General features: G+C 39.6%; 1 protein-coding gene across 1 annotated transcript in view; it reads left to right on the forward strand.

Moving 5' to 3' along the window:
- Positions 1 to 15,900: 15,900 nt before the first annotated feature.
- sema4ab (sema domain, immunoglobulin domain (Ig), transmembrane domain (TM) and short cytoplasmic domain, (semaphorin) 4Ab) overlaps positions 15,901 to 27,255 on the forward strand; it is a gene marked incomplete at its 5' end in the record, with an annotated part of 30,586 nt that continues 19,231 nt past the window's right edge. The window contains 9 exons of the mRNA XM_079175566.1: positions 15,901 to 15,997; positions 16,609 to 16,769; positions 18,489 to 18,548; positions 18,842 to 18,940; positions 19,155 to 19,248; positions 20,606 to 20,728; positions 22,508 to 22,635; positions 23,165 to 23,346; positions 25,268 to 25,412. Coding sequence (XP_079031692.1) covers positions 15,901 to 15,997; positions 16,609 to 16,769; positions 18,489 to 18,548; positions 18,842 to 18,940; positions 19,155 to 19,248; positions 20,606 to 20,728; positions 22,508 to 22,635; positions 23,165 to 23,346; positions 25,268 to 25,412 — 1,089 coding nt within the window. The remainder of the gene's footprint in view (positions 15,998 to 16,608; positions 16,770 to 18,488; positions 18,549 to 18,841; positions 18,941 to 19,154; positions 19,249 to 20,605; positions 20,729 to 22,507; positions 22,636 to 23,164; positions 23,347 to 25,267; positions 25,413 to 27,255) is intronic.

A 27,255-nucleotide genomic window follows, 5' to 3' on the forward strand; every position in this document is an offset into this window, starting at 1 on the left:
GAGGCCTGCAGACTCACAAGTGCCTCCATGTGCAGTTTAAGTGAATGGGGACGATATTGTTGATTGTCATAGTCTTCAACCAATCAGATCTTTAGTTTGACATGTTGGGCGTATTCTTTAACGTGTCGGAGCCTTCTAGCTGGCCTATAAGTACGTCAGCATTAACACACAGCTCAGTTTGCAGGAGCAGCTCTACAGTGAGGTGCAGCGTGTGCTGTGATTGGTCAGTGGGCGAGTACGTGACTATTGGAAAACGAAACTTAACTTAACAACCAGCAGAGCTTAGTTGGAGGAGTAAGAGTTCAAATTGAAAGATATGGAAGAAATTATAACATTTTTAGGGTTTTGCTTGGTGTAGTTTATTTATTTTTTTACCTAGCTTTGTCTTTTTAACACTCAATGGCTGAATAAGGAGGAGAAACGGATTTAGTGGCGGAGTTACTGACAACGCCTTTCTCAAGAAAGAAGGACATTTCAGGAAAAGCTGGACATCGTAAGAAATGGTCAGTCAACGCCACAGCTGGCAGCCCTGACTCAGCCAGGAAAAGGATTTGTATGAACGGTATTTCTTGCTGACAGCGTCGGAGAAGCGTTGCACATTTTATGGCTGGGTTTGGAGCTATGCTACGCTAACCTGAGGACACCATAGCATTTGAAAACTTTTGGAGAGAGTCGAGTGGATCTACAACTCAATGAATAGTTTCGCAGGAAAACAGCTCCCCCACGTGCGGTCTGCGCCATGAATCGAGAAGGACTTCTTACTGGAACTGAAACGATGTACTGGGATTAAACTCATTAAATTTCGGTAAGTGACAAACAGCGTCAGTTTTTTTACATAGTAACGTTACTACTGTTCCTTTGTCTATCGTGTCGTTTTTATGAATAGTATTTGAATGGCTCGTGCTCTTATGTGGTGGAATGCGTGGATCCGCTGCAGGTTTGCTAGATTGATGCGTCATAATGAGGTTATTAGGAGGTAATTCAACTGTATTAGGACAGCACAGAAGGCCCAGGCATAAAATACACGGCCCGCCACTGATATATACAGTATATATATATCATATAATAATATTCAGTATAATATAAAACACACATAAAATATAATATAATATGATAGAAAATGTTTATTTATTGAGATGCCCCTATGGACCTTGTTATAGTGAGGTAAAGATCAGGAGAAGAAATTATTGAAGTGTAATTAGGAATACTGATTTTAAATTAAGCTATGATGAGTTTTCACTGTTAATTTAACATCTCTATTAAATGTTGATGCCTCCATGACCAAGTTAAGCAGATGAGACTGAGGACAACTATGTAGAAGAACAGATGTTCACTTTCCCCAATATGTAGCTTGACAGAGTTCTCATGTGTGCCCTGCAGTGGCGGGCCGTGCATTTTATGCCTGGGCCTTCTGTGCTGTCCTACTACAGTTGAACAGCTACGGTGCAGATACATGAATCCGTGCATGACGGGACGCTGCGTCATTAACGGACAATGCATAGTCAAATCAATGTAATTAACACAATGACAACAACAAAGTCAAAGAACCAGTCACATATATTCATATGACAACAAAGCATGACACATCAATCAAGCAAATCTGCAGCGGATCCACGCATTCCACCACACAAAAGCACGAGCCATTCAAATATTATTCATAAAACGACACGATAGACAAATGAACAGTAGTAACGTTACTGCAGATGTAAATAAACAAACGCAGTTTGTCACTTACCGAATGCTGTTCACTTAAAGACAAAGTCCATCCTCCTTTCTTTGTTGACAAAGAGTTTACATCGTTTCAGTTCCAATAAGAAGTCCTTCTCGATTCATGGACGCCAGTGACAGTCGAGCCTCGCCAGTTGTATTTTGCCGGTATTTTCACCTCCACCGGCGCGCCCACGGACTGTGGTTGTGGAGCTCCGTTTCCCTGCGAACGTGTTTATTGAGTTGTAGATCCACTCGGGTTTCTCCAAAAGTTTTCAAAAGCACCGTAGTGTCCTGCCGTGCTATGGCATCCTCAGGTTAGCATAGCATAGCTCCAAACACCAAGATGCTCAGTTAAAATGAAACACATTCTCAGCCATAAAATGTGCGACGCTGTCAGCCAGGAACACCGTTCATAAAAATAAATAAACTACACCAAACAAAACCCTAAAAATGTTATAATTTCTTCCATATCTTTCAATTTTAACTCTTACTACTCCAACTAACTTCTGCCAGCTTCCTTAAATTTCACATTAGTCACGCGCTGGCTGGCCCACTGACCAATCATGGCACACGTTAATGCTGACGTACTTAGAAGACTACCTCGGTAGCTCTGGCACGTCAAAGAATACACCCAACATGTCAAACTAAAGATCTGATTGGTTGAAGACTATGACAATCAACAATATCGTCCCCATTTACTTTAATCTGCAAAGTCTACCTAGAGGGCCTCGGGCCTCTCTCCTTACATAGAGAAATAGGGGCTGAATCTGATTGGATAAAAGCTCTACTTAAAACAAGCTGCACTGGAAGCAGCACTGCAGGCTGGAAGCAGAGCAACTGAGGAAGACAGTAGCTGTGCAATGAGAAAATACGCTAATGGGAAAAAAATGATCATACATGTAGTGTATTTGTGAAAAATTATTAAATTATAAAATAGCTATAACTTTGTGATTCTGTTTAGGCCAGCAGAGAAGGCTTTGCAGGCCCTGATGGCCCACCACTGGTCTGTCTCTCTGTAAATACGTGTAACTGTTCAAACTCCACTTTAGACCCATTTGCCTAAAGTCTTTATTTCAGAGCATATACCGAAGCTGCTATTCTGTCCAAAAACAAATGAATCTTCCGTCAGTGAGTTGCCTTTGTTACTGGAACATGAATTAGCCTATAAGATACACATTGGAAAGGAAAGCATGGCGATTGGATTAAAAGCCCATTCAGGCACAACAGGATTTGTGCGGCGCTCGCCGCTGGGTTCCGCCCACATCTGACGAGGTGAAGTCTGGGGAAGTCGCGGAGGATAGAGCGAAACAGTTCTTGAGAGACTTGATCATTTTGTGGTTTTGCCTGCAACACAGATGCATCTGTCCTGTGCTAAGAAGCATGTGCAAGCACTAGTCCTGCTAACACACCTGATGCCTACTTGGTTGAAAAAGTGTTTCTAATAAAGTGCTTTCCTCCTGAGGTCTCGATACTAGCCCAAACTTATGTAGTGCAGTTTAGAAATGTAGGCACTCTTAATTGTTTTCTTCATTTGTCCTTCTGTGCCTTGCTGCCTGCCGACCAGCCAGACCGAGCACCACGAGATCGGTGTGATGGCACCGGGAAGAGAGCGAGGAGAACCGGGATAAGAGCTGTGGCTGCCCAGCTTGAACTTAAGGCTGTTCACTACCCAGCCTGCAACTGGCTGATGTCCGCTCGCAGGAAAGTGAAATAGATGAAGGAGGAGTCAGAGGTTGGAGACTGCTGTGTCATGCCATCTCAGATCTGTGGGTTCCGCGCCGACAGAGCAAAGGACTCTGGTGGGAATAGGGGAGGTAGACTCTTTGTTTGCATCTGTGATACTTAGTACTCAAACATAGTCAAAGTTGAAAAAGTGTTTTATGTTAAGGTCACGGCCATAATAGCTGCCCAGATAATTCCCCAGTGTTTTTGTTGCTGCTGTTTACATTCCTCCTGAAGCAAATTCAAAAAATGCACGACAGGAATGCACTACTGTTTTTGTTTAGTTTTTTAGTTTTACTAGAGGGACCGTAATTGCATTTCATTGTGCAACCCCAGTGTTTATTAATGACAATAAATAAACGTTGAACCTTGACTCATCAACTTAAAAGCACCTGATGTACCGGAAATGATCACGTTTGCGCCTATGCTATATGTTGTATTAAGTGTTGCCAGATATATAAAGAAGGGCAATGCTGATCTATTCCTTCAGTAAGCAGGATATTATTCAGACATGGTCACTGACAAACTAAGAGTCCACTAAACAAGCTCTTTACAATTGCCAATTCACCATCATCGCTTGTTATAATATAAATTTGAATCTCTGATTTTAGCACAGTGTATAATAGTGGCTCCATATTCCCAGATCTACGCAACACAGTTCACACTTAAATATTCCAAAATATTGTGAGCTTGAAATGGGATTTTGGAGCATTAGGCAATAGAACAAAAAAAGAGCCTTTAAGGTGCACATCGAGATGAAAACACATAATCTGTCACATTATCACCTATTGTTGTTGCCTTGTTATTGTTAGCAGACCTAGTTACACACCCACAGAGATGCAGAGCATAATTATCACACATTTGGAGTCGTGTTTGTGCCTACCTGATGATCAATATTCTCTCCCCTTTGAGCTCTGGTTTGGTCTCCATCAACTCCTGAGGAAAATATCTGGGTCCTTAGCAGCTATTCAGTTCAAACAACAACTGTGTTTGCACTGGCCTGTTGCATTTAAATCTAGACATTTCAATGTGTTTAAATGTTTTTATTTATTTACATTTTGCCAATTCTTTTGTAAAAAAACATCATACATATAATTTGAAAAACTAAACGTGAGATTTAGGTCACACTGTGGTTAGCTGGCATTTTGTTCTTAGCTGGCCCTGACGGCCCACCACTGATTGGTATTGTGTTTGGTTGGTTCAGCTTTCTTGTTGACCATTTTCTTGCCATTAGCTATGTACTTGTGTTGTCACTTTTTTCCCCAAAAGACTACAGAGCCAACTGATATTCGGACATTTGTGCTCAGAGGGCTTCCTATTATGCTAATGTTTAGGTCTTACTTGCAGAGACACCTCAACCTAATATGGGTATTATTGAAAACCAAATGCTCACACGGGCACTTGTGCACTCTACTGCTGTCAGCTATCTACATAGCTATGCTGACATGTCAACATCTCACCGGTCTACACTGAGGCTGGGAACATTATATTATTGTCCCCACGTTGACCCTCATAGCCCACCCTAATAGAATAATAGAGCTGAAATACTGATTAATAACTGAATAATAAATTAGTTTTTTGCTTAAAGTAAATGTCTTATCACTTAATTTTCTTCTCAGAGTTCACCAGAATGCTACATTTTAAAGCTCATATTTAAAATAAAATGCTCCAGATATGTGTGAGCATATGGCTCACACTAATCTGCACTCATGTTTAGTTTAGTTTTTCACAGGTTGCACGTTATTGTTATTATCTTGAAAAGATATTCAGTGCAAAACAGGTTAATTGCAGCCTCAATAAGCTATTTTTTGCCAAATATTAGTTATTTTTTGCACAGATAGAACTTTATTTGCATTGTTCTAACAAAGGGATTGCACATTGTATTAGTCTGATGGAGCAGTCTGGTTTACTTGAGAGTGATTGCAATTTTCTTTATTCTATTTGAAAAAGCACAGATGGAGGACTCACAAAATGTTGTTATTTCAATAATAGTTCAACATGGACCATTTTGTTACCATTTTGTTGGGGCGGTGGGGCATGAACATTTTTCTTCCTCCAAAGTGGTGCGTGACAGAAAAAGTTTGAGAACCACTGATTTAGCAGATGACAGACAGCTATTTGTCATGACGTACTCCTTGCCCAGCAGCTTCATGTTTGACGCTGGGAGGTGTACAGACTGTTACCACATGGTTGTTTCCAGGTCACTGCTAATCCTCTCCAATCTTCTTTTCTCCTCATTAGCCATCTTAACCACTCCTTTTCCTGCTGCGCTCACAATGAAGCCTATCTTTGACCAATTCTGTAGAAGTCTAATTTTACACGCTGTAGTTTGAAGCTAAATTTGGTACAGGAATTACTGCTGCATTCTACTATGTAGTGGTGTGACAGATTAAAACAGCCATTTTGATCAACAGAGGAACTCGAAGCTGAAGCTGGATGCAGAATAAATAGAAGTGGCTTTGAGAACAGCCAAGAATGGACCGTTTCAACGAGCAAAATCCTCAGTGTGCAAGTTACTGTGCATGGCAATATGGTTTCCTAATTCTGCAGCAATAGCATTTTTCTATGTGACGGAGCAGGTGAGATAACCTGGTTGGAGACTGGAACCAAACATCAGAAGATTCTTCAGCAAAATATCAAGACGGAAATCACGTAAACAACATCTCTGACAGGTACATACACAGATTACTCACTGAAGACTTGCAACTACCCTTTTCTCTTTAAAAGCATTTTCTTTGCTGCTTACAAAATATATCTCATTGTAGCTATTTTTAGAGTGAGTGAAAAATTAAATCCAATTTGTTTGATGTTTTTGTTCAGCTGACATTAAATCTTGTGAAGTCAGGTTTGTGCTCACTCAGAATATATTTGTAATAACGTGGGGTTGAAGAGATATATATTAGAGAACAAAACTGCAGTTTTTTTAGTAGATCATACAGGTATTATTATGCATTACTGATATAACCAGAGCTGGACTTACTATCCTTCTCAAAAGTACTCTCTTAATTTAGTAGTATACCTCCGTAGTAGACCTGCAAAAGATGTTTTACAGATATACTGAACTACAGAATGGTCAAAATCAGGGCAGTGATTTAATAAAGGTGTGTATGGCCTTAGGGCAGTGGTTCTCAAACCTTTTCTGTCACGCACCACTTTGGAGGAAGAAAAATGTTCATGCCCCACCGCCCCAACACAATGGTAACAAAATGGTCCATGTTGAACTATTATTGAAATAACAACATTTTGTGAGTCCTCCATCTGTACTTTTTCAAATAATAGAATAAAGAAAATTGCAATCACTTTCAAGTAAACCAGACTGCTCCATCAGACAAAAACAAATACAATGTGCAATCCCTTTGTTAGAACAATGCAAATAAAGTTCTATCTGTGCAAAAAACAACTAATATTTGGCAAAAAAAAGCTTATTGAGGCTGCAATTAACCTGTTTTTCACTGAATATCTTTTCAAAATAACAATAACGTGCAACCTGTGAAAAACTAAACATGAGTGCAGATATGTGTGAGCCATATGCTCACACATATCTGGAGCATTTTATTTTAAATATGAGCTTTAAATTGTAGCATTCTGGTGAACTCTGAGAAGAAAATTAAGTGATAAGACATTTACTTTAAGCAAAAAAATAATTTATTATTCAGTTATTAATCAGTATTTCAGCTCTATTATTATTAACCTTTAACATTTTTAGTCATATAAAAACAAAGATAGCAAGAGTAGCGAGAACCATCGCCTGTACAAATAAAGTGATTAGTTTTCATTACTGTATGGCTTCATATTAATTATACTGTTACTGTACAGCTGTCAGAATTGTGGCCAATCTTCCATTTGCAATTAATATGCATTGAATCCGGTTCAATTATTTAAATGGAAATGATAATCTACTCTGGCTAAGGTAGCTTATCAAGAGTAAAATAATAGCTGTGATTTAACTGCACGTGGGACTGTTGGGACCGGAAGTCCACTGTCTGTGGTCATCACAGTGAACAGTGTCTGCAGTGTGATGAGAGGGCAGTGAGCCCTTGTTGCTGTACTTTAACTCCTTGGAGCAGAGGCTGCATTTAGCATACCCTGCCTTATCGATGAATTTGAAACACTGTGACAGCGGGAAGCTGTACTTCTCCCTTCACGTCTGTTTAGACCTCCACCGGTCTCTACTGATATGAGGTATCGTAAAGCTCTGGGTGAACACAGACGGCTACAGTATTTATTTCCTGATTCTACAATGCTGGCAGCCTCGTGGGGAGGGGAGGGGGTATGGAGCTAAATCCAGGTCAAAAGTTTTGTTCATTTGAAAAAAAAATCTGAACCTGAAAGTTCAAGTTGTGGTCTTGAACATTGAAAAATACAGCAACGTATTCAAAATAAAAATAAGTGAATGAAATTTTTTTTTGGGTTGAATATCATTTTGATTCAGTTCTAGAATTATTTTGAATACATTTTTTTTTTTCGTTTTTCACTTTCACATATTTGAGTTCTTATGTTTTCAGATTCAAATCTTTTTTTTTTCGGTTTCAAATCTTTTTTTTTCGGTTTCAAATCTTTCTTTTTTTTCGGTTTCAAATCTTTTTTTCACTTTCAGATCTTTTTTTTCAGTTCAGACTTTTGACCCTGATCTAGCGTGGGGGGCGTGGTATCAACTGAGAGGGGCGTGTCATCATGAGTGACAGCATAACAAAGAGGCCTATTCACTTTTAAAAGTAAGTATTGGGTTTCAACTCACTCGAATGTCACCGATACTAATGTTAAAGCAAAATAAGAGGTCTTATAACATCACGTGTGTTAAAGTGATCGGTTAAGTTACTTGACGTTAGTAACTGACAAGCTAACTAACGTTAGCCGCTGCGCTAGTAGCGGCAGCTCGTCTGCTTGCATCCGACCGTAGTTAGCCTTGTAAAGTAACTTTTCATAACTCAAACCTCAGAGGTTGAATAATATCTTACTGAGATTGTGACGATTTTACAGATGATTTCTACTTCATATCATGTACATAAACGGACTAACAGAAGCTCAGGTAGACAGGTTGTGAACCTGAAATATCACTTTAAGTCCGGTAACGTTATAAACTTTGAGATTAATTACACGAATACACTGAATTTGAGTATTTTGCTAATTTTGTTCTTGTTGTGTTACAGCAGGGGTCTCAAGGCCTGCGGTAATGTAACTAACCTTAAGTACAAGATGGTCAAATGGAGATATTACAAATGGACTAATGTCTTCATTCAAAGCTACGGTTGCTGAATGTTTGTCCATCGTTCTCCCCTCAGCTCCTGGCTCTCTGTAACACAGGGGTCTCAAACTCATTTTCACTCTGGGCCACATCAGCATCACGGTCGTCCTCAAAGGGCCGGTTGTAAATGTAAGACTGTGTAAATGTAACTACTCCTAACATATTGGTAAATAACTGTCTCTGAATTTAATTATTGTTTATTCAAGTGTAAAAATATTGTACATGCAGTTATATAAATGTAAACATATATTTAAGCGCATTTCTGTTATTATAACTTAAATTTAAGAAACCCACATTACTCTATCAAACTTTTAAAGAAAATAGCAAAGTGTTGAGGCTGAAGTTTCTGGAGGAATCGCAAGGCCGCTGCCATGTTTACTTCTTACTGCGCAGGCACATCAAAAAGTAACTGGATTTGGTCGAAATTCAAAACAGTATTTAACTAAATGATAACAACTGTAAACTGATGATGACAAATACAAACTCAAATACACTATCAATAGTATGTTCTCGAGAGCAGAGACCACGTGCATCCACCTCACTCACAGGTCCAGTCTAGCCAGGTGCTGAAAAACGAGGGGAGATATGGTCTGAAGAAAACTCCCTAAAACATTGTTCTTTATATCTCCTGAAAGTCGGAAAGTGTCAAAGCTGTCCCAAAACGTTGGAAACAGATGTCCGGGTCAATCAGTGATTAGCTGTAGTCGTGTTGTTCCCTCCTTGTATCGATCCGTCATCGCTCCGCTTTCTGGCAGGACTTCTGATAAGCCCTCATGGTCATCTTGACCAGTTCCTCTGCGACCACTTCCTGTCTCTGGTCCTCGACCCTTATATGGTCGTGAAGAGCCTGCCCCCTGCATTCCTCACTCACCCTGTCTCCCCTGCTCTCTCTGCCTCATGGCTCAGAACCCCCATACCTATGTGACTGTACTTTGGTTCAATACTTCCAATGATTATGTTTAAGACTCCTACAAGTAAACTTATAGCAAACATATAATATCTTCCATAAGTAAACATCCTGTAAACCTATTATACATTCCATAAGTAAATATATTGTGACTCTTAACATAATTTTCATTCTTATCATTGTGAAACTTTTATTCACCACTAGGGGTGTTATAAATTCTCCTAAATAATGCTTTTAATACTTAAATTCTTCACAAAAGACAAATATCAAACACAAGTTATTACATTAACTTTGTTCAATGCTTAAAATTCTTTCAAGGGTGCGTTTGCACAATCCCAGGTGAAGTATTTCATGTGTTGTAAAGCCACGTTTAAAGTAGTCTTCAATGTACTCACAATACATTTCCATTTCAAATGTAGAGTAACCAGCCAAAGAGCTGCTTCTATGACTGTGTTTAAGTATCTCATTATTTAGAGATACAGATATAGTATTTAATAATAAATGCACATACATGTACCAATATATGCATGGACCGACCACCGTGCGCTTGGCATTTATTATTATTTCAGATGAGTCTGCAAAATATTAAACTGACGGTGCTGAACACTTGGACCTTCACGCAATCCCAAGTTTTTAACAAATCACGATTAACAGATTTCACACTGACAGATTGTTTTATATCTTTAAATCTGTACATATCAGTTTGTTTTAATTGTTACCTTGTCCGGCTATGTTGTTCTTGTTTGAAGCAGTCAGGGTATGTTTATTTCTGTGCATATTGACAGTAGCAAAAATGTGTATGTGCATACACTTACTTGGCCAAACTGTTATAGTTTTGAAGGAGCTAATGACTACATTTAATGTGTCAAAATGATGCACTGTCATCGTCTTTTGATAGGACAAACTATGTTCGCTAAACTAACAATCATGGCTGCACTCAGAGTGGTATGCCATTCATATCAGTGGTAAATGCCGTTGTATATCAGAGTGGTATGCTGTTCGTATCAGTTTCTTATACTGCTGGATCAGAGTGGTGTGCCATTTAGCTATAAATAAGTAGATAGATAGATAGATAGATAGATAGATGTAGATATTGCCAGGAATTCCTGGTTAATATTCTGCAACCTTTATTTAATGCGTAGTCGTGTTCAACCATTACATTTGGTTAGTTGGCTCAAAAGTTCTGTTATTGATTAGTCAGACTTGCTACGGTGGCTTTATACTCCGTTGGAGCAGGCGCGGCATACTACTCCAGGGATCGGTATATGCCGCTGGATCACAGTGGCATACCATCGGCCACTTTTCAATATCGGAACCCCTCCAGATTTTTCTGTGACATTTAGAAAAAATCTTTCAATAACAGCTAATGTTCGTTAATGCCACCTCTGCCCTACATGCCAAACAAATGTATCTGAGCTGGTGCCCCACTGTATGCCCTTCTTTTTTTTCACCAATGCTACTTCGACAAAAAACGTTTCCTGACTCTGGAGACATAAGTCCTGAATGGAGGGCAGATTGGGGCCCTTGATTTTTTCTGCAGACCTGACTGTCTGCTGTTGTCTGTTTCTGTGTGTTTGGTGGCTGATCCAAACCAAAAAAATCAACTGCAAAGAGACATCCAATGACCACAAAGACACACCAAAACCAAAGACTCATGCGTCACAACTCCACAGAGAATCAAAAAGAACGGACTGAATGATCACAGTGCTGTACAGTATGGTGATAGGAGACCATTCTGAAGTCTACTGTTATCTCCGCAGCCTTGAGAGTGTTCAGCTCATGGTTGTTCTGACCACATGTTCAACCTGCCATCTGTATGCTGGATACCCGCCTTGTTGTTGAGATGGCTGTAATGTGTGTGGCTGCCCTGTAGGTGGAGACTGGATCCTGCTGGACCTTCAGGTGGGAGGAGGCTCTGAGGCTTTGTTGTTATAGTAAAGGCTCAACCGCGGTCAGCGTATTCCCTCACCGGGTCACGCTTCTTCGGTTCAGCTTTCAGCGGTGCAAAGACAGTTAGTTGGGCAGAAAATCGCGGATTTTATTTTTGGAGTTTCAAGAAAAGAACGGAGAGAAGGCGACGGAAAGCAACCACAGAGAGGTAAGATCACTTATGATAACTGACACATGTTCCTCATCAGTTAGATGAGTGCTGTGTGCCTCGATTTAGTTTTACGGCGTCCTGTTGCACAAAGGAAAAAGGACTCCTTCTGAGTACAAGCCCCATCAAGGTGAAGCAACGGCAGCGAACATTTACAGCACGAAACATCAAACCAATAGCGGAGGGATTGTGTTGTGATAGTGATCGCAGCCGGACTGAGCTGAACTTTGGACTTTACCACGTGTTTGGTTTAGAGGTGATTGTTAACTGCCTCTGTGTTTAGCCGAAATGAAACGATCTTAGTTCCGGTCTGCTACGCACAGAGATGGGCAAAAATACATCAAAATGTATTTTGATACAAAATACAAAATACCCCCAAATAAATGTACAACAACAAAATACAAAATACTGGTGCCAGAAAATGTAACAAAATACATGTATTTTGTATTTAAAATATAGGAAATACTTTTTTCTGGATTTTCCGTTTTCTCACAATTTGGTATAGCAGAGCATTCAGGTTTATATAATGTACACAAAGCTCTGGTGAACCCCACAAAAAGGAAGAACAGTCACAGAATGTCAGTGTAACTAAGCAAAGCTATTGAAAGACAACAACTTGATTGATTATGTATATATATATTTGTATTAATGGGACTTAACAGCCCATAAACTTTGGCTTTGTATCAACAAGAAAATATTCATCACATATGAAATACAAGCTCCCAATCTCCCTCTTCCTATAGCTAGCTACTCCACTGATAAGTTAACTTGCTAAACACTGGCTATGCACTAGACAGCATGCTAGCGTCATTAGCATCGATCGCTAGCTTGATATTATAACCATCACCATGTATATACAATAGGCTATGTAGCCAGACCCAGACATAAATTATACATCAAGCTAGTTGACATCTGTCACTCTCAGATACAATATTTAACTTGACAGACAATCCGTTGAATTTGAAGATCTGAAGACTGAACTCGTGAACTGTTTTTTGATTCGTGGAGAAAGTATTTTGAGTATTTTAAATACAAAATTACTCCACTCTAAAGTATTTTGTTACAAATTACGTTAGATTTTTAATCGGCCCTATCAAATACAAATTACAAAATACTCAAAAGTATTTGAAATACGTATTTCAAATACAAGTAATAGAAATACTGCCCATCTCTGGCTACGCACGTATGTAGACTGGCTCCATTGTAGCCTCACAGTGTGCCTGCACACATATACATGACAGCTAAGTCAACAAAGCCGAAGCTAAGATGGATAACATACAGCACCCACCCACACGTCTGTTAGTTGCTGATGTGTAGTGGAGCTGCTTTACTGGACTGTAATTGAAAGGTGTTTGAAATGTCACCTCCCTCATGTAGTAAGTAAGGTTAGTGTGGACAACACATGGGTTGGTGGCAGATGTTGTCCCTTTTTAAATTGTACCTGTCTGTCGACATGCGTGACATATTGCTTATTAGCATGCATGTGAAGTTGATATATGCCATACAGATTTCCAGCAGCAGAAGAGCTGCATACCAATAGTCCACGGTTAAACATGACAGTGAAAAAGTTTGTATGAAGAAACGTACTCAAGTTAGTTTAATTATGTTTAGAATGTAGTGCACGGGAAGAAGTGATTGATAAGGCAAATGAGTGCTGAGTGCGTTCCATTACCCATACGACCAAAGTATTTAGTTTGGTCGCATTTTGCAGAATGCAAGCCAACATGCTTTTCTGGCCATTCTGACCCCCAATCCTCTGTGCAGCACAAACACATGAGCGCTCATTGACAGCTCTCTGATGGACTGCAACAAGACGGTCAAAGTTAAAGGTACAATGTTATGGCAAATTAGTATACCAAATTGTATGTATTCTGCATGAAATAGTAAGTACTTTGTAAGGGCAGCTTCAGTATGTACTTAAAGTAAAAGGAGAAAGTATGCGATTCAGAACACAAACAAAGAAAATTGTATCCATTTGGGGCGTCCTGGTAGCTGAAGGGTGAAAGCACACCCAGCCTGGGACCTTAAACCTTTCGCATTTCCCAGTTTGTACATTATTGAATCCTTTCCTCGCATCTTAGTCCTGTCCACGAGAGACCACTGCTGAGGAGGCGAGGAAGAGACGCAAGGAGAGAGGAGACGAGGCAACAAGCAATTAACAAATGCTTGTAACAAATGAGACATTGTTGCCTCGGAGCTGTCCTTTTAAAGCAATCTCAATTGAATATGACGTGTGTCACAGCTGCATCAGCTGTCCATTGTTTTGTCACCGCAGTATTTTATGATCCCTGTCAGATGACTATAACAGTGTTCATGACAAGTTATACATTTACTATGAATTCATGTCATAAAGTGGCACGATGTGACAAGAATGTACGGATGTCGCACATATACAACAAACAGCGATCTTTCACAGGAGACCGCTGTTTGTTCCCCGTGTCAAACCAGAAGTCAATGTTGATGTTTTTGTCATATAACTTGCGTATTTCAGTAAACGCACTTCCGAGGTTATTTTAACCCAAACGACAATATTTTCCTAAACCTAACCAAGTCACTTTGTTGCCTAAAGCTAACTGAGCTGCTTCCTGGGAAAAGACATGAAAAATGCTGAGTCATTTTTCGTACGATATCATATGCACCGTTGTATGAGGATACATTGCACAATTATAGTATAGCGCTCCGTCAAAATGTTATAATTCTCCATTATCAATCGGTTGTAGGTCCAGGGTCCAGTTACCATGGCGGCTGGGCCCGGGGCCTATTAGTGAGCCCTGTAGCGCCTCGTACTGTTCTAACCTTGTTATCCCTTATATTTTTATTGTGTACATTCAATTCAGCTATTATAATCGAGCAATGTATCCTCATACAACAGTGCATATGACAGGACCCTACTTGTATGAATTCATGTCCCATTAATGCTCATTACTAACTTTGTTTCTTCCCCGGAGTCTTTGTGCTTTCTCTCCTCACAGGTTTCCATGGATCGTGGGTTTATCTGGACCCTAGTCCTGCCGGACACCCACTGCTATCATTAGTAGTCACATTGCTATTACTATTACCGATACCATTCCTGCTTTTGCTGTCATTGTTATTCTACTATATCCACTTCTGCTGTTTTTATTCGTAGTCGTAATTTTTCCATCATTATTCTCCTTACTACTCTCACTATATGAATAATTAATGTTGTATGCATTGAATGAGTTGTAACTCTGTTGTGTTGTTCATTGTGTAGACATGACATCTATCACACTTGATAGAGGATCCTCCTCTGTTGCTCTCCCTAAGGTCTCTTCCTTTTTTTCCTCCCCGTTAAAGGTCTTTTGGGGGAGTTCTTCCTGCTCCGATGTGAGGGTCATGTGAGGGTCATGTGAGGGTCATGTGAGGGTCATGTGAGGGTCATGTGTACAGACTGCAAAGCCCTCTGAGGCAAATTTGTAATTTGTGATGTTGGGCTATACAAAATGAATTCAATTCAATTCAATTAGTCTACAAGATGTGCCTGGAGCAATGCACAGCAGTAGGATCAGGAATAAGAATTCACAAAAGAAGCACATGAAATATACAGAATCTATGCTGTATATAATGAATTCTAAGTTCCACTATTTAAACATGTCTACTACAAATCATTATGCAGAGTGTGTGAATTGAAACAGATTGTGCTCTCAAATCATCGGCTTTAATGCTTCATTTTTTCAACATCAATGACATCATAAGTGATTTAGGTTGTGAATAGTAAGGTACTTACCTTACTGTGTGTGTACAAATGTGGGCAACTGTGGCTCAGTGGAGAGCAGGGTCCTTCAATCAAAGGATCGGCGGATCCCCGGCATGTCGATGTGTCCTTGTGCAAGACACTTAACCCCAAAAATTGCTGACTAGGTGTGTGTGTGAATGTCAGTTAGTCCTGATGGGAAGGTGGCCTAGATAGGCGCTATACAAGCACAGTCCATTTAATCACCACTGAGCAGTGGATGCAGTTCTGATGGTAATGTACCATTGGGAACACTGTAACATGTGACACACATACATGTCTGTCTCTCTCTGTGTGCCTGTCTTAGATCCAGTGATGATCAGTTTTAGAAAGCAAAGTTTGTGGCTTCAGCTACAATCTACACCCCTCCTAACAAGTCTCTGACACTGGATGAACACTAGACCCCGCGCTCGCTCTCTGGCCTTAGATGTAATTGAGATCAGACTCAGATCCTCATTCCTGCTGTAATGGAGAATCCCAGCCTGCTGTCCCTCACTGTGGCCTTGCTGGGTTTTCTGAGCCCATGTCTGACAAAACTGACACCCAGAGTCTCCTTTCCTATGGGTGAGTAACGTTTATCCTGTTGACAAACTTAAACATACTTCAAAGTAGTATTGTTAACAGGGCAGTGCAAATGTTTTATGAAGTAGTACATTGTGTTTTGTCACTTTTAGACTGATGATAGCACATGTTGGTAGTTAGGGTACAGGTGAGAAGATGAAAACAAATCAGCAAGTCCAGTTGGAAGGCTTATGAGACACGGATACACTGCACAGCAGTTTTTACACCTATGAAGAAAGATTTCTTAACTCTGGAATTGGTGCTAGCAATAATCTAAATCATAACACTTGACAGTTAAAGAGCAGAATCAGTAAGCTGTCATGATGTGCATACAAGGTATTACACCTAGTAAATGCACTTGCATATATTTTATTTAAAAAGATAATACTGTATGTCAGTGTTATTGATCATTGACTGATAATGATTCACCAGAGTATATGAACAAATATGACTTAAATGAGATATTTAGGGATGTTTGACATGTGGACAATGGATTTTCTGTGCAAATAAGCAGATTGTTTACAGCCTGCTTACATGTGGATTATTCTAATTGTCTGGGGTTTTGAATTGAATGAAATAACCTAATTTCAGTGTTAACTGCTGTGAAACAATAGGTATGCCTGGGAGACATCTCACCCGCTTCAGTAGCCATGATGTCAGCAACACCACCACACTGCTGCTCAGTGAGGATGGAGACATGCTGTATGTAGGAGCCCGGGATGCTGTGTTAGCACTGGATGTTAGCTACAAGGACGCCATCATACTGAGGAGTAAGGTGGGGAATTTAGAAAGTCATCAGTACTTACGTTACTAATCACTTTTCCAAAATCTTGAATTTATGTAGCCAATGCTATATATTTTGATGCAAAGAAAGAAGATGAAAGCAGCTGAACTGTAAGTCTAAGCCATGAAAGTAGTTCACTTGTCACTTGACAATTCAGCACTGAAAGGGAAGAAGTGAAAGCAGTTATACATAATTTAAAGAGAAGGAGAAGTGGAAGTGCTGTAGAGTGTAATACTGTGTTCCTACCAAATGCGTATTCAACTTTTGACTTGTGCTATTTTTTCCGTGGGATCATTTGTGTAACAGTTCAGAGCAGTTTTGATACCAACGTTTCTTTCTACTATTTCTTTCTGTCATCAGCCATGGCTGAAATAAACACTATTGCTGCTTTGTACCTGTTGGGGAAGTCCTAGATACATCGGAAAATTAAACAAAGTTGTGTCTGGGTTCATAACATCATCTGGAGGCTTTTCACCGAACCTGTATTCACTGTATCGGATCAAAAAAGATGCCAAAACAACTACATCATGACACAGATTTGAAAAAGTCTGAATTCACGCTGTGTCAGGTCTGTCTGCAAGACGACATGCTACATTTTTTTTTAAATGCTTGTTTTCTGAATGGAGTTTGCATCCTTCAGTGCTAGGCTATGCTAACATTGCAACTTCTCCATCAACACTCAAAATAATGTCATCTAGGCATTAATACCGCAGCGACAATATTGTTTGTACCATACAGTCTGGTTTATAGGTAGAAATGTATACACAGTATAATATATTATAGAGTTTCATCCGATTTACAAATGATGAGGTCATCCTGTAGAGCTCTGGGTGCCCACAGATGACTCCAATAATCTTTTCCTTCATTTCTGATTCACCAATGTCAACTTTTCTATCAGTGACAACAGGATAATCTCAACACCGATAGACTTTCGTGACACAGCGTCACAGGAATTTCTCGCTCGATTTGATGAATTGTGTCTATTAGTGTCTTTGCATCGGTTTCGTATGTAATAATGTAGTGTGACACTAGCGGTGTGACACTAGCGGTGTGACACTAGCGGTGTGACACTAGCGGTGGTACCCACACGGAGTCAATAGAAAGAGACAGATTCTTATCCTGGTTGCTCTTAGTGGTTGTAAATTGAACTTGCGGTCCTAATTCCATTTCCCCATCGTAATAAATCCACAGACAGAAGGGAAAGAACAGGGAAGCGAAGGGACAGTCAATGGGAGAAAGAGACGCAAGCCTCAAACGGCTGCAGTGTCACTGCAGTTTTATAAGAAACACTTTTCTCACACGTTTGTTTGTTGCCAAAATCAGAATCAGATAAGAAGATAGATATCAAAATCTCTGCTTGTCACAATTCAATTTGTTTTCCATGTTTGGTGTTTAGCTTTACTTCAGCAGTCTTCATGAGGATTTGATAGATTTTTTTAACTGAAATGATTCTGAAACATGTTTCAAATGACTCTTCTGCCTCGAAGAGAAATTATGTAAATGATAAGAAAAAGTGTGTTGCATCCCTTTTGATTTTCACAGCTATTTTAAAAACAGACAAACAAAATCCAGACCTGCCACATGTATATGTATGTTCTACTAAATCAACCCCCCCACTCCTGAATAATAACTATAGCTTTGTAATGGAAAATATAATGTGTCATTGTTGGTTAAGATGGATGTAAATCTTAGCTGCTCTTCGTCTTTCAGCTGGACTGGAGCCCTTCAGAGCAAGACATTGAGCAATGTTCCATGAAAGGCAAGAAAATGGCAAGTAGTTGCTTTGTAGTGATCCTATGCACTAATTACACTCCAAGGATCAAAATATCTCCTATTAACTTAGCAACCAAACAAGTCAAGGCTGTAAGTAACATACAGCTACAAATTGCATTTCCTTTAATGAGCAGAGTAAGCACAAGGAAGTTGCTGTTTATGTTTGATGAGCAACATGTCTCATCATTTTCTTCTTAGTACGAAGCAGACTTTGACAAGAGATTTACTCAATCCAATCATTGCTGTACTTTCTGAAACATGTAAGTTGAAGTCCTTGTGTTGTGATCTAGATGGACTGCCCCAATTTCATTCGTGTGCTGCAGTTCTTGAACACCACCCACATCTATGCCTGTGGAACATTTGCCTTCAGTCCGCGCTGCACCTACATTGTAAGTTTGTTTCCACAGACATTTAAACCCGTTGATGTGTTTAACAGTGACAGTATGATAATGCTCGCTGTTTCAGGATTTCAACAATTTGCATAGCAAAATACCCCATTTTCTGTAAAAGCAGTGGGTTGCATTTGATGTGATATGATTTGATTTGTAAGTACATCTTTATTAAGTACAATATCAGCTTGGCTTCTTCCTTTTTTCTGTCCAGAACTCAGAGTCGTTAACAATGAGCCTCAAAGCTGATGAAGGAAGAGGTCGCTGCCCCTATGACCCCTACCAGCGCAACACTGCTATCATCGTCGGTAGGTAATGCAGTGATGCCACATCTGCTAGCATGTTAACTTTGGCAAGTTGGAAGGAAAATGTAGCAGTGTTAGCACGTATATGCAGGTTTTCTAAACGTGGGAAAACACACTAAAATTGACAATAGACTACTTTCGCATATCTAGCAGACTAGTATGCCTTTGTGGGGTTCTTTTTCTGGTGTGTCAGGTTCAATGCCAAAAGCGCACAATAATAAAAGTACCCACTGTAACAACATGTTACAACATGTTGTTACAGTGGGTACTTTCTTTATATACTTATGTTACTTCTTCAGTCTCTCTTTCAAACTCTCAATCCAGAGTTGATGATTTCTGGAACAGTGGAAAGACTAACAAAGGTGGTTTTGATGAGTTTTATTTAGTTTCTGTGGAGTTTGAATGAAAAGAGTTTTACAATGATCAGCGAGGTAAAATCTCTGTTTCTGTGGGATTTGAGGCGTGAATATAACGACAAATAATTTGGATGTGATTTCCTTTTCGTAGCTTTGTCGATAGTGTTTGTTTTGGACTTTGATCAGTTATAGTAAGTTTTAAAATTCCTGTTGATTTTATTCTTATATAAAACTAATGGTTATAATTCACAGCAAGATAAAATAAGAATTAGCAGATAAAATAATTAAGAAAAAAACAAACTGTAAAAGTGAGTCTTGAGAGATGATTTAAAAGACGGCATTGAGTTTTCTAGCCTTAGTTCCTCAAGTAGGCGATTCCAAAGGGTTGTGGGACTTCAAATCCCCTCTCACTTGGTCTTCAGCCTTGACCGGGGAATAGGTAACGGTGCATTGTCAAAGGACCTCAGGCTACGGGTTGTTGAGTAATAATTCAGAAGGTTCGCCAGGTAGCTCAATGCCATACCACGCAGGGCCTTAAAAGTCAAAATTAACATTTTTAAATCAATTCTAAAATGGACAGGAAGTCAGTAAAGGGAAGCTAAAATTGGGGAGAAATGATCACGTGAGTGTGGCAGCTGCGTTTTGGACAGCCTGAAGACTTGTAATCATGTTTAAGCTAAGGCATGTAAACACAGCATTACAATAATATAGACAAGATGTAATGAAAGCATGAATAAATTACATTATGAATGAATTTGAAGATCATTAAATGTAAGAAAAAAGACAGCCCGGTACTGTTAGTCAGCCACCAGGCTGTCTGACAGTATGACATCATGGACATGACATCATGGACCACCTGCCTGTTTTAGAATGCAGCACTTGTAATATTAGACACTTCCTGCAGGAACCAATAATTGTTCATGTTAAAGGGGCATGGCTTATAATTTGTTGTCTTATTCAGAGTGTCTCTTCAGTATTGTGCTAAGTGGTCTTCTGTTTCTCAGATGGAGAGCTTTATACGGGGACGGTGGCAGACTACAGGGGGAACCGGCCAGTCATCTCCCGGCACCTCAGTGAGGGCCGGCGTGTTGACCTGAAGTTGGATGATACATTAGGATGGCTGGAGGGTGAGTGTGTCGTCCGTCAAAATGAAATGTATGGTAGTCATAGCAGTTGGGAAGATTGATGTATTAATGACGTATTAATGATATATTAATGACGTATTAATGACTGTAGGAGCCAGGTATGGCCTGTGTCATTTATACCTTTTTTGGTCACTTCCGGTACACTTCCGGTAATTGAGTCACGTGGTGTTGGGGAAAGAAATATCAGCTGTTCAGGGGTTTAGTTGCAGGATTGGAAGGAGAGGGGGTGAGAGAGGCAGCCTTATTTTTTGTTGACCGCTACTTCACGCTACTTCATGCTATTATCATTGTCTGACTTATGAATGTATGCCAGCATCAACGTTTTTACGTTTACAAATAAACACTCAAAATTCAACCACTGGATCCTGGAAATCATTTATAGCCAGCACGTCCGCAAGTCTAATCTCCCTTACTTAGCCTCTCGGTGACTATCGGAAAGTTGCTGTTAGTCACCTACAATGACGTATTAATGATGTATTAATAATGTATTAATGAATATGTTTGGACTGCAGTTGTTTTGACAGTTGCTGAGTACTTGATAATTGCTTAGTTCTTGATTTGAGGTAACATGTGAGGGATATGAACTTTCAAAACAGAATAAAAAGATAATAGAAACTAAAACAACAAAAGAGCACAAGACTTGTGTGGGCCATGGTTAGAGACCTGAATATACCCAGTTGGCCAAGTCAACACCCCAGCGCTGGTCAATCCTGTCAATGGACCCTCTGATTTGAAATGGCTTAAACATTAACCACAGAAGTATGAAAGTAGTATCATGATTTAAATTATGGACGACTCAATTATTGTGCCCTTGTTCCCAATCAGAATAATTGAATATTGAATATCTGCTAATACCAAGTCCTGATCAGATACTTCAAGTCCATTTAAGCTATTGAAATCAATCTAATTACAGTATGAAAAGTTACCTGTATCCAAGCTGGTCCCGAATGTTTTTATTAATTAATAATTTAAACAAATTCAAAAGTATGATAACACAAACCTCTCTGTAATGGTTTTGGCCTTGTCGCTGTCTCAAAGGAATTCTCTCTCCCTTTAAAAGTCTTTCTCTGAGTTACTTGAATGAACTGTATTCTGTTGAGTGTTTATTTTCTTTGTCTGCAGATCTTTTGCACATATTACAGTAATGAATTACTCTTTTTGGTTTTGTTGAACTAACAGTGGCGTGGTGAGTGTGGTGGTCATCGGCTCTCCACCGCTCTGTGTCTGTGCTGTCTGCGGTGAAACACCATGCACCATAGATTACAGTCACTCCAGACTCTATCTGAAATCAAGCGCACATAAATTAGGTAAATAACATCACTAAATGGTCTCATACTGCATTTTGCAGTTGTTTATGGTGTGTAGTGTTTCGTCGCTGGTCAGTGGAGGAGAGATGGACAAGGGAGAGTTGACAACGGCTGCACTTGTTGCGTTGCTGTGCATAAAGGCTTCAGAAGTAAACACAACTGTGTGACAGCTGACGTAAAAAGGAGGATCGGATCTGGCTCAATAGAGCAGATACATATATCATATATATATATATATATCATTAAAAAATGCCTTGAATACATTCCCTATTTACTCTAGGTGTTATGGCAACTTTGAAATGTCCTTTACATCATTAAAAAGACTGTTGGCCAACAGGGGGGTTTATGCATGGACTCAATGTGTCCCAGACACACATTTAGGGATAAGCTGTAACATATTGTTTTATATGAATGATTTGACATATTTCCACAAACTTACATCTATTTGCTGTAGATCCAACCTTCATCAGATCCAGTTTCATTCCTGATGAGGAGAAAATCTACTTCTTCTTCAGTGAAGTGGGCAGAGAATATGACTTCATCGACAAATTTATTGTTTCTCGTGTCTCTCAGATCTGCATGGTAAGGGTAAAAGAATGGGCCTCATGCAAGAAGCACTCGTACACGCACATTTGTTTTTAGGTGGCACATACAAGTGACATTTTTCTTGTAATTAAAATGTTGTCTTGGTTACTAACTAAATTCAGGAGTGGTCCAGACCTGTCCTATGACTCACAGGTAGTCTGTGAGCCAAAGTACATGAATACGTTGTATTCTCATGTCCCTATGTTTTCATTCTTATATGTATCCACTCTTACACGTGTACACATGTTCATGCTCATACACTTAACTCACTCAATCATACGTTTTTCAAATGCATTCATGCATATAATGTATTCATCTAATATTATAAAGTATATACACTCTGTCAGGGTTCAACACTAATGTTTTTTTTTACACTAGTCTGTGAGAGGTATCATGACGCCCTGATCAGGTGGGGGGAGACCAAACTCCGACATACTGCTGTGTCTGAAATACTGTGTAGGTTACAACAACAGCAGGTTGCAGTGCTGTGTTGTACTTGATGCCTTCTTCTCTTCTCGTGTGTCAGAGTGATGTTGGAGGTCAGCGGACTCTGCAGCGACGCTGGACCACGTTTGCCAAAGCTCAGCTGTTGTGCCAGGCTGACAATGAGCTGCCCTACAATGTGATCCAGGACATAGACACCCTCCCACCAGCAGAGGGGGCCCCTGCAGATGACACACTCTTTTATGGCATCTTCACTTCCCAGTGGTCAGTTAACTAAAGGGCATTAACCCATACAGTAACTAATGTACAATTCCAGAAGCTATGGTGGCCTGTAGCAGCTGTGACTTGTGAAAGTCCTGGAGTCTCATTTATAACACACAAAACGGGGCCTTAAAGGGGTGTACGCCACTTCCCAAGCAAAAGTTGTGATCTACAAAAAGAAACTTGACAGGAGAATGTGCGCACCTGTACGCAAACTCTGACCCATGTGTACGAAGATTTTGGAGACACTGGGAAATTGGCGACGCAGATGGCGAGGTGGTGAATTGAAGCCAGAAATGTGAGAGGCATCATTACAGGTATAATGATACCTCTCACATTTAATTTCACTTCATAGCACACGTTACTTTGCACTTACTGATCCTCTTTATCATGAACAGTTAAACCAGAAGTGTTATTTGTGTTTGTACTAGTGAGCCATAACTGTAAGCACATTTCAATTTAAAAATATATGAACCAACTCAAACCTCACATTCAATATCGCTTCATGTTTCATCGGCGCTGTCCTGAGCGCAATAAAGAGGGCCGGACTACCGACACTCACTGTCATCTGTGGAGCAGTTGATGAAATTATCATCATCTGTAAAATTACGTTAAATAAAGATGTAAAAGAAATGCAGAACAGAGTGCCAGTAGTTTTCAATAATCTTCTAATACTGTGCATATATCACCAAGTAAGATTTTTTTTTTGAATAAAGTGTTTGTGATTAAAATAGCTGCAGTGAACACAACTTTATTTATTCATTTATGGTTTATTCCATAGGGACAGAAACAGCTTTCCGATGCAAGTATCGGAGCCCACTGGAGTCACCATAGTGACTGTCACACACTCTGCATTCTCAGTCATCTCTGCTGGCAAATCTTCACCACCTGCACATAAGGATCGTGTCAAATTTGCAAAGTGTGGAAATAAAGCCAGAGATGGCTCTCGTACGATCACTCCATATCACATTATCAGCTGCTCATTTCTATGCATCAACATTGCTTCGGTGCTTTGCGTTGACCATTTATGGTTGAATGTGGGCGTGTAGAGGGCGGGATATGAGGCTGAACCAGCTGTGCACATTTACAGGTTGATTTGGGATTTACAAAAGGAACTTGCGCACTGGCAGGCATAAGAGAGGTTTTATAAATCAGAATTATTTTTGGTGTACGTGCATATACTCTTTTCAACGTACGCAAACATTAAGTGTGGATCCCACGCACTGATTTATAAATGAGACCCTGTTCATGCTGAGTGCTGCTTAAAGCAATGGTTCCCAAAGTGGCAAAACTTGAAATAGTTTGTCATCACATAAAAAAGACGAGGCCACCTTTACATTAACTACATTTTTACAAAACTTTATTAAAGATATTATAAGTGAAGAATACACTATGGATTTATCATTTGGAAAATCCTTGTTAAATATGCTGTTGTGCCGCAGGTTAAGACCTTTCATAGTAAAACAACACGGCACCCAAGATTCTTTATAAGAAAGATTTGTCACTGTTTATAGAGATGGTGAAACAAGGTAGGAAAACCAATGGTGCCAAATAAGGGTAGGAGACATTGAATGGTGGAGGGATGGTGGGGTGCGTGGAGCAAAAAAGAACCTGGAAATGATGTGGTCTGAAAAGAATAGTTCAGCATGTTAATATGCTCTGACATACAGGATCTTGTGTTTGGTAGAAACTCTGGGAGAACACACTATAGGAATATACAGGGCTGCTCTTGCACTACTACATCTATCAGAGAACATTCTATTGAGGACAACGTACAAGTCAAGTTGGAGCAGGTAGTGCATCAACAGGAGGCTTTGTCACTGTATCTTCTGACTGAGCTGTCACTTATTTATCGACACATGTATTACTCTGTTGTGTGCACCATTAGCCCTCATTCATATCGTCTTTTCTTTCCATTAAATAGGTCTGTCAATTCTGGACGGTCAGCAGTGTGTTCATTTCGCCTGACTGACATCAAATCAGTTTTCTCTGGTAACTACAAAGTCCTGAACCGGGACACATTACAATGGAGCACACGGGTTCAAGAAAAGGTTGCAAATCCAGGAGAGGTAAATGGTCCCTTCAAATTGATATGGGAATGGAACTTTAAGATGAGATTGGACTTTATCCTGAGTAAAATTGACGTGCAACAGTTATAGCAATATAAAGCTAAAAGGTGTTGAACAAATGCAAATGAAAAGCCGGAAGTGAGCAACAATGGATGTTGATAATGAAACAGGCCTACAAATACGCTCGTTCGATATGAGTCAGGCCTGAATCGATCGCAGAATTGCTCACCGGCAATAGGTACATAATGCATGCCGGTCAGATGTGTGACTGACTTGATCCAAACTTACTCGGACGTCATGCACACTATGGGCAATGATAACCTCATGAGGTCGCTGCAGTTCTTAGTGCCAGGCACTTCAGCTGCTTTCCACCAACTGGGCAGTGGGTGTACTGATCGTTCCGTTAGCTGTTAAACAGAAACAATGGTGCTCACTTGCTCACATAACCTCTCCCTGGGTTTATGCCTGTAGTCGGTTAACTGCGACAAGACTGCTCGTTTTTATTAAGTTAAACGTGCAGTCTTTAGGATTGTATTACTACAAAGAGCTCTTATCAAGTCTTTGCTTTTTTACATGACTAAATAATTGCTCTTAAAAACATATATAGAATTTTAAAAACAAATTCTGAACAGGATTAGAATTTATATTTAACATATCTAAACATTGTTTATAGAACAGCAACAGTAATATTTACAACAACAAAGTCACTACATTAAGTCAATAATATTTCATTTAATGTAAAATTTTAACAAAATAAATTTGACATTTCTGAGTGAAATTTATAAAGAATCAAGAACACAGACATCAGTCACTATCAATCATTCCTCCTGTACTCTCTCCTCTCCTTCTCTCCTCTGTCCTCTGTCCTCCTTTTCTCTGCCCTCCTCTCCTCTCCTCTGTCCTCATGTCCTTTACATGTTAACAGATGTATTGATAAAGTATTGGTGTTTTACTCACAAATATTTGATTGCAGGTACAGTAACAAGTGTAGTTGCCATCAACTCGAGTATCCTTCACTTCACCTGGTTCCCTTCACCACCAGCAGAGCAAATGGGTGCTGCGGTGTGAAAATAAATTACACCAAAACGTAAAAAAATATTAATAAAAACACCAGTGACGTAGGAGCTTCTAAATACTACGGTCTTTAATTATTTAGCACCGGTGACCGAAAGCGACCGTACCTTTTAGATAACGCGAAAGGCTCGAGCCTGTGTCCGTTCTGAGCTGCTAGATGGAGGACCAGCTCGCTATGTAGATATAAATGGCTTTTAAGTTAAGGAAAACTTAACGATTCTTAGTGTTAGGTCATTAGGCAGTGATTAAAACATAGTTATGAATATTGTATTCCATTGCTGCCAATTAATCCCCCTAATTGTTACACACTGTTCCTTTAAGACCGTAAATCAATGAGGCTTACTGGCTTTATCTCCAACAAGCTCAGTTCACATTCCAATGAATTTGAGGAAGTTTCGATTTGAGATAGTTAATTAGCCTAAAACCTGAGCTTATTACAACAATACAGTAACTCTGTGAATAGCTTAGATCTAGGAAAATGGTGACGTCACTGAAAGAATTCAGATGCATCAAGAGGGAAACAAACTTCCAGTTCGGATAACCTATTTAGAAAAATATGGTGGAATGTAAAATGATTATCCAAACTGTCTGTTGTAAACATTCATCACAGTTTACAGAACAACTTCCTGCCTTCGTCTTTGCCTCCTGTATAATTATTGAAGAATCGATGGCTAATTGCTGATTTGCTTGCAGATTTTTGGATGTTTCATTTATTGTGGAATACGTCAAAATATTTATTTAAAATGACTACTAGTCAATTTGCTGTGGT

This window comes from Pholis gunnellus (genome assembly GCF_910591455.1).
Source record: "Pholis gunnellus genome assembly, chromosome: 16".
Lineage (NCBI taxonomy): Eukaryota > Metazoa > Chordata > Actinopteri > Perciformes > Pholidae > Pholis > Pholis gunnellus.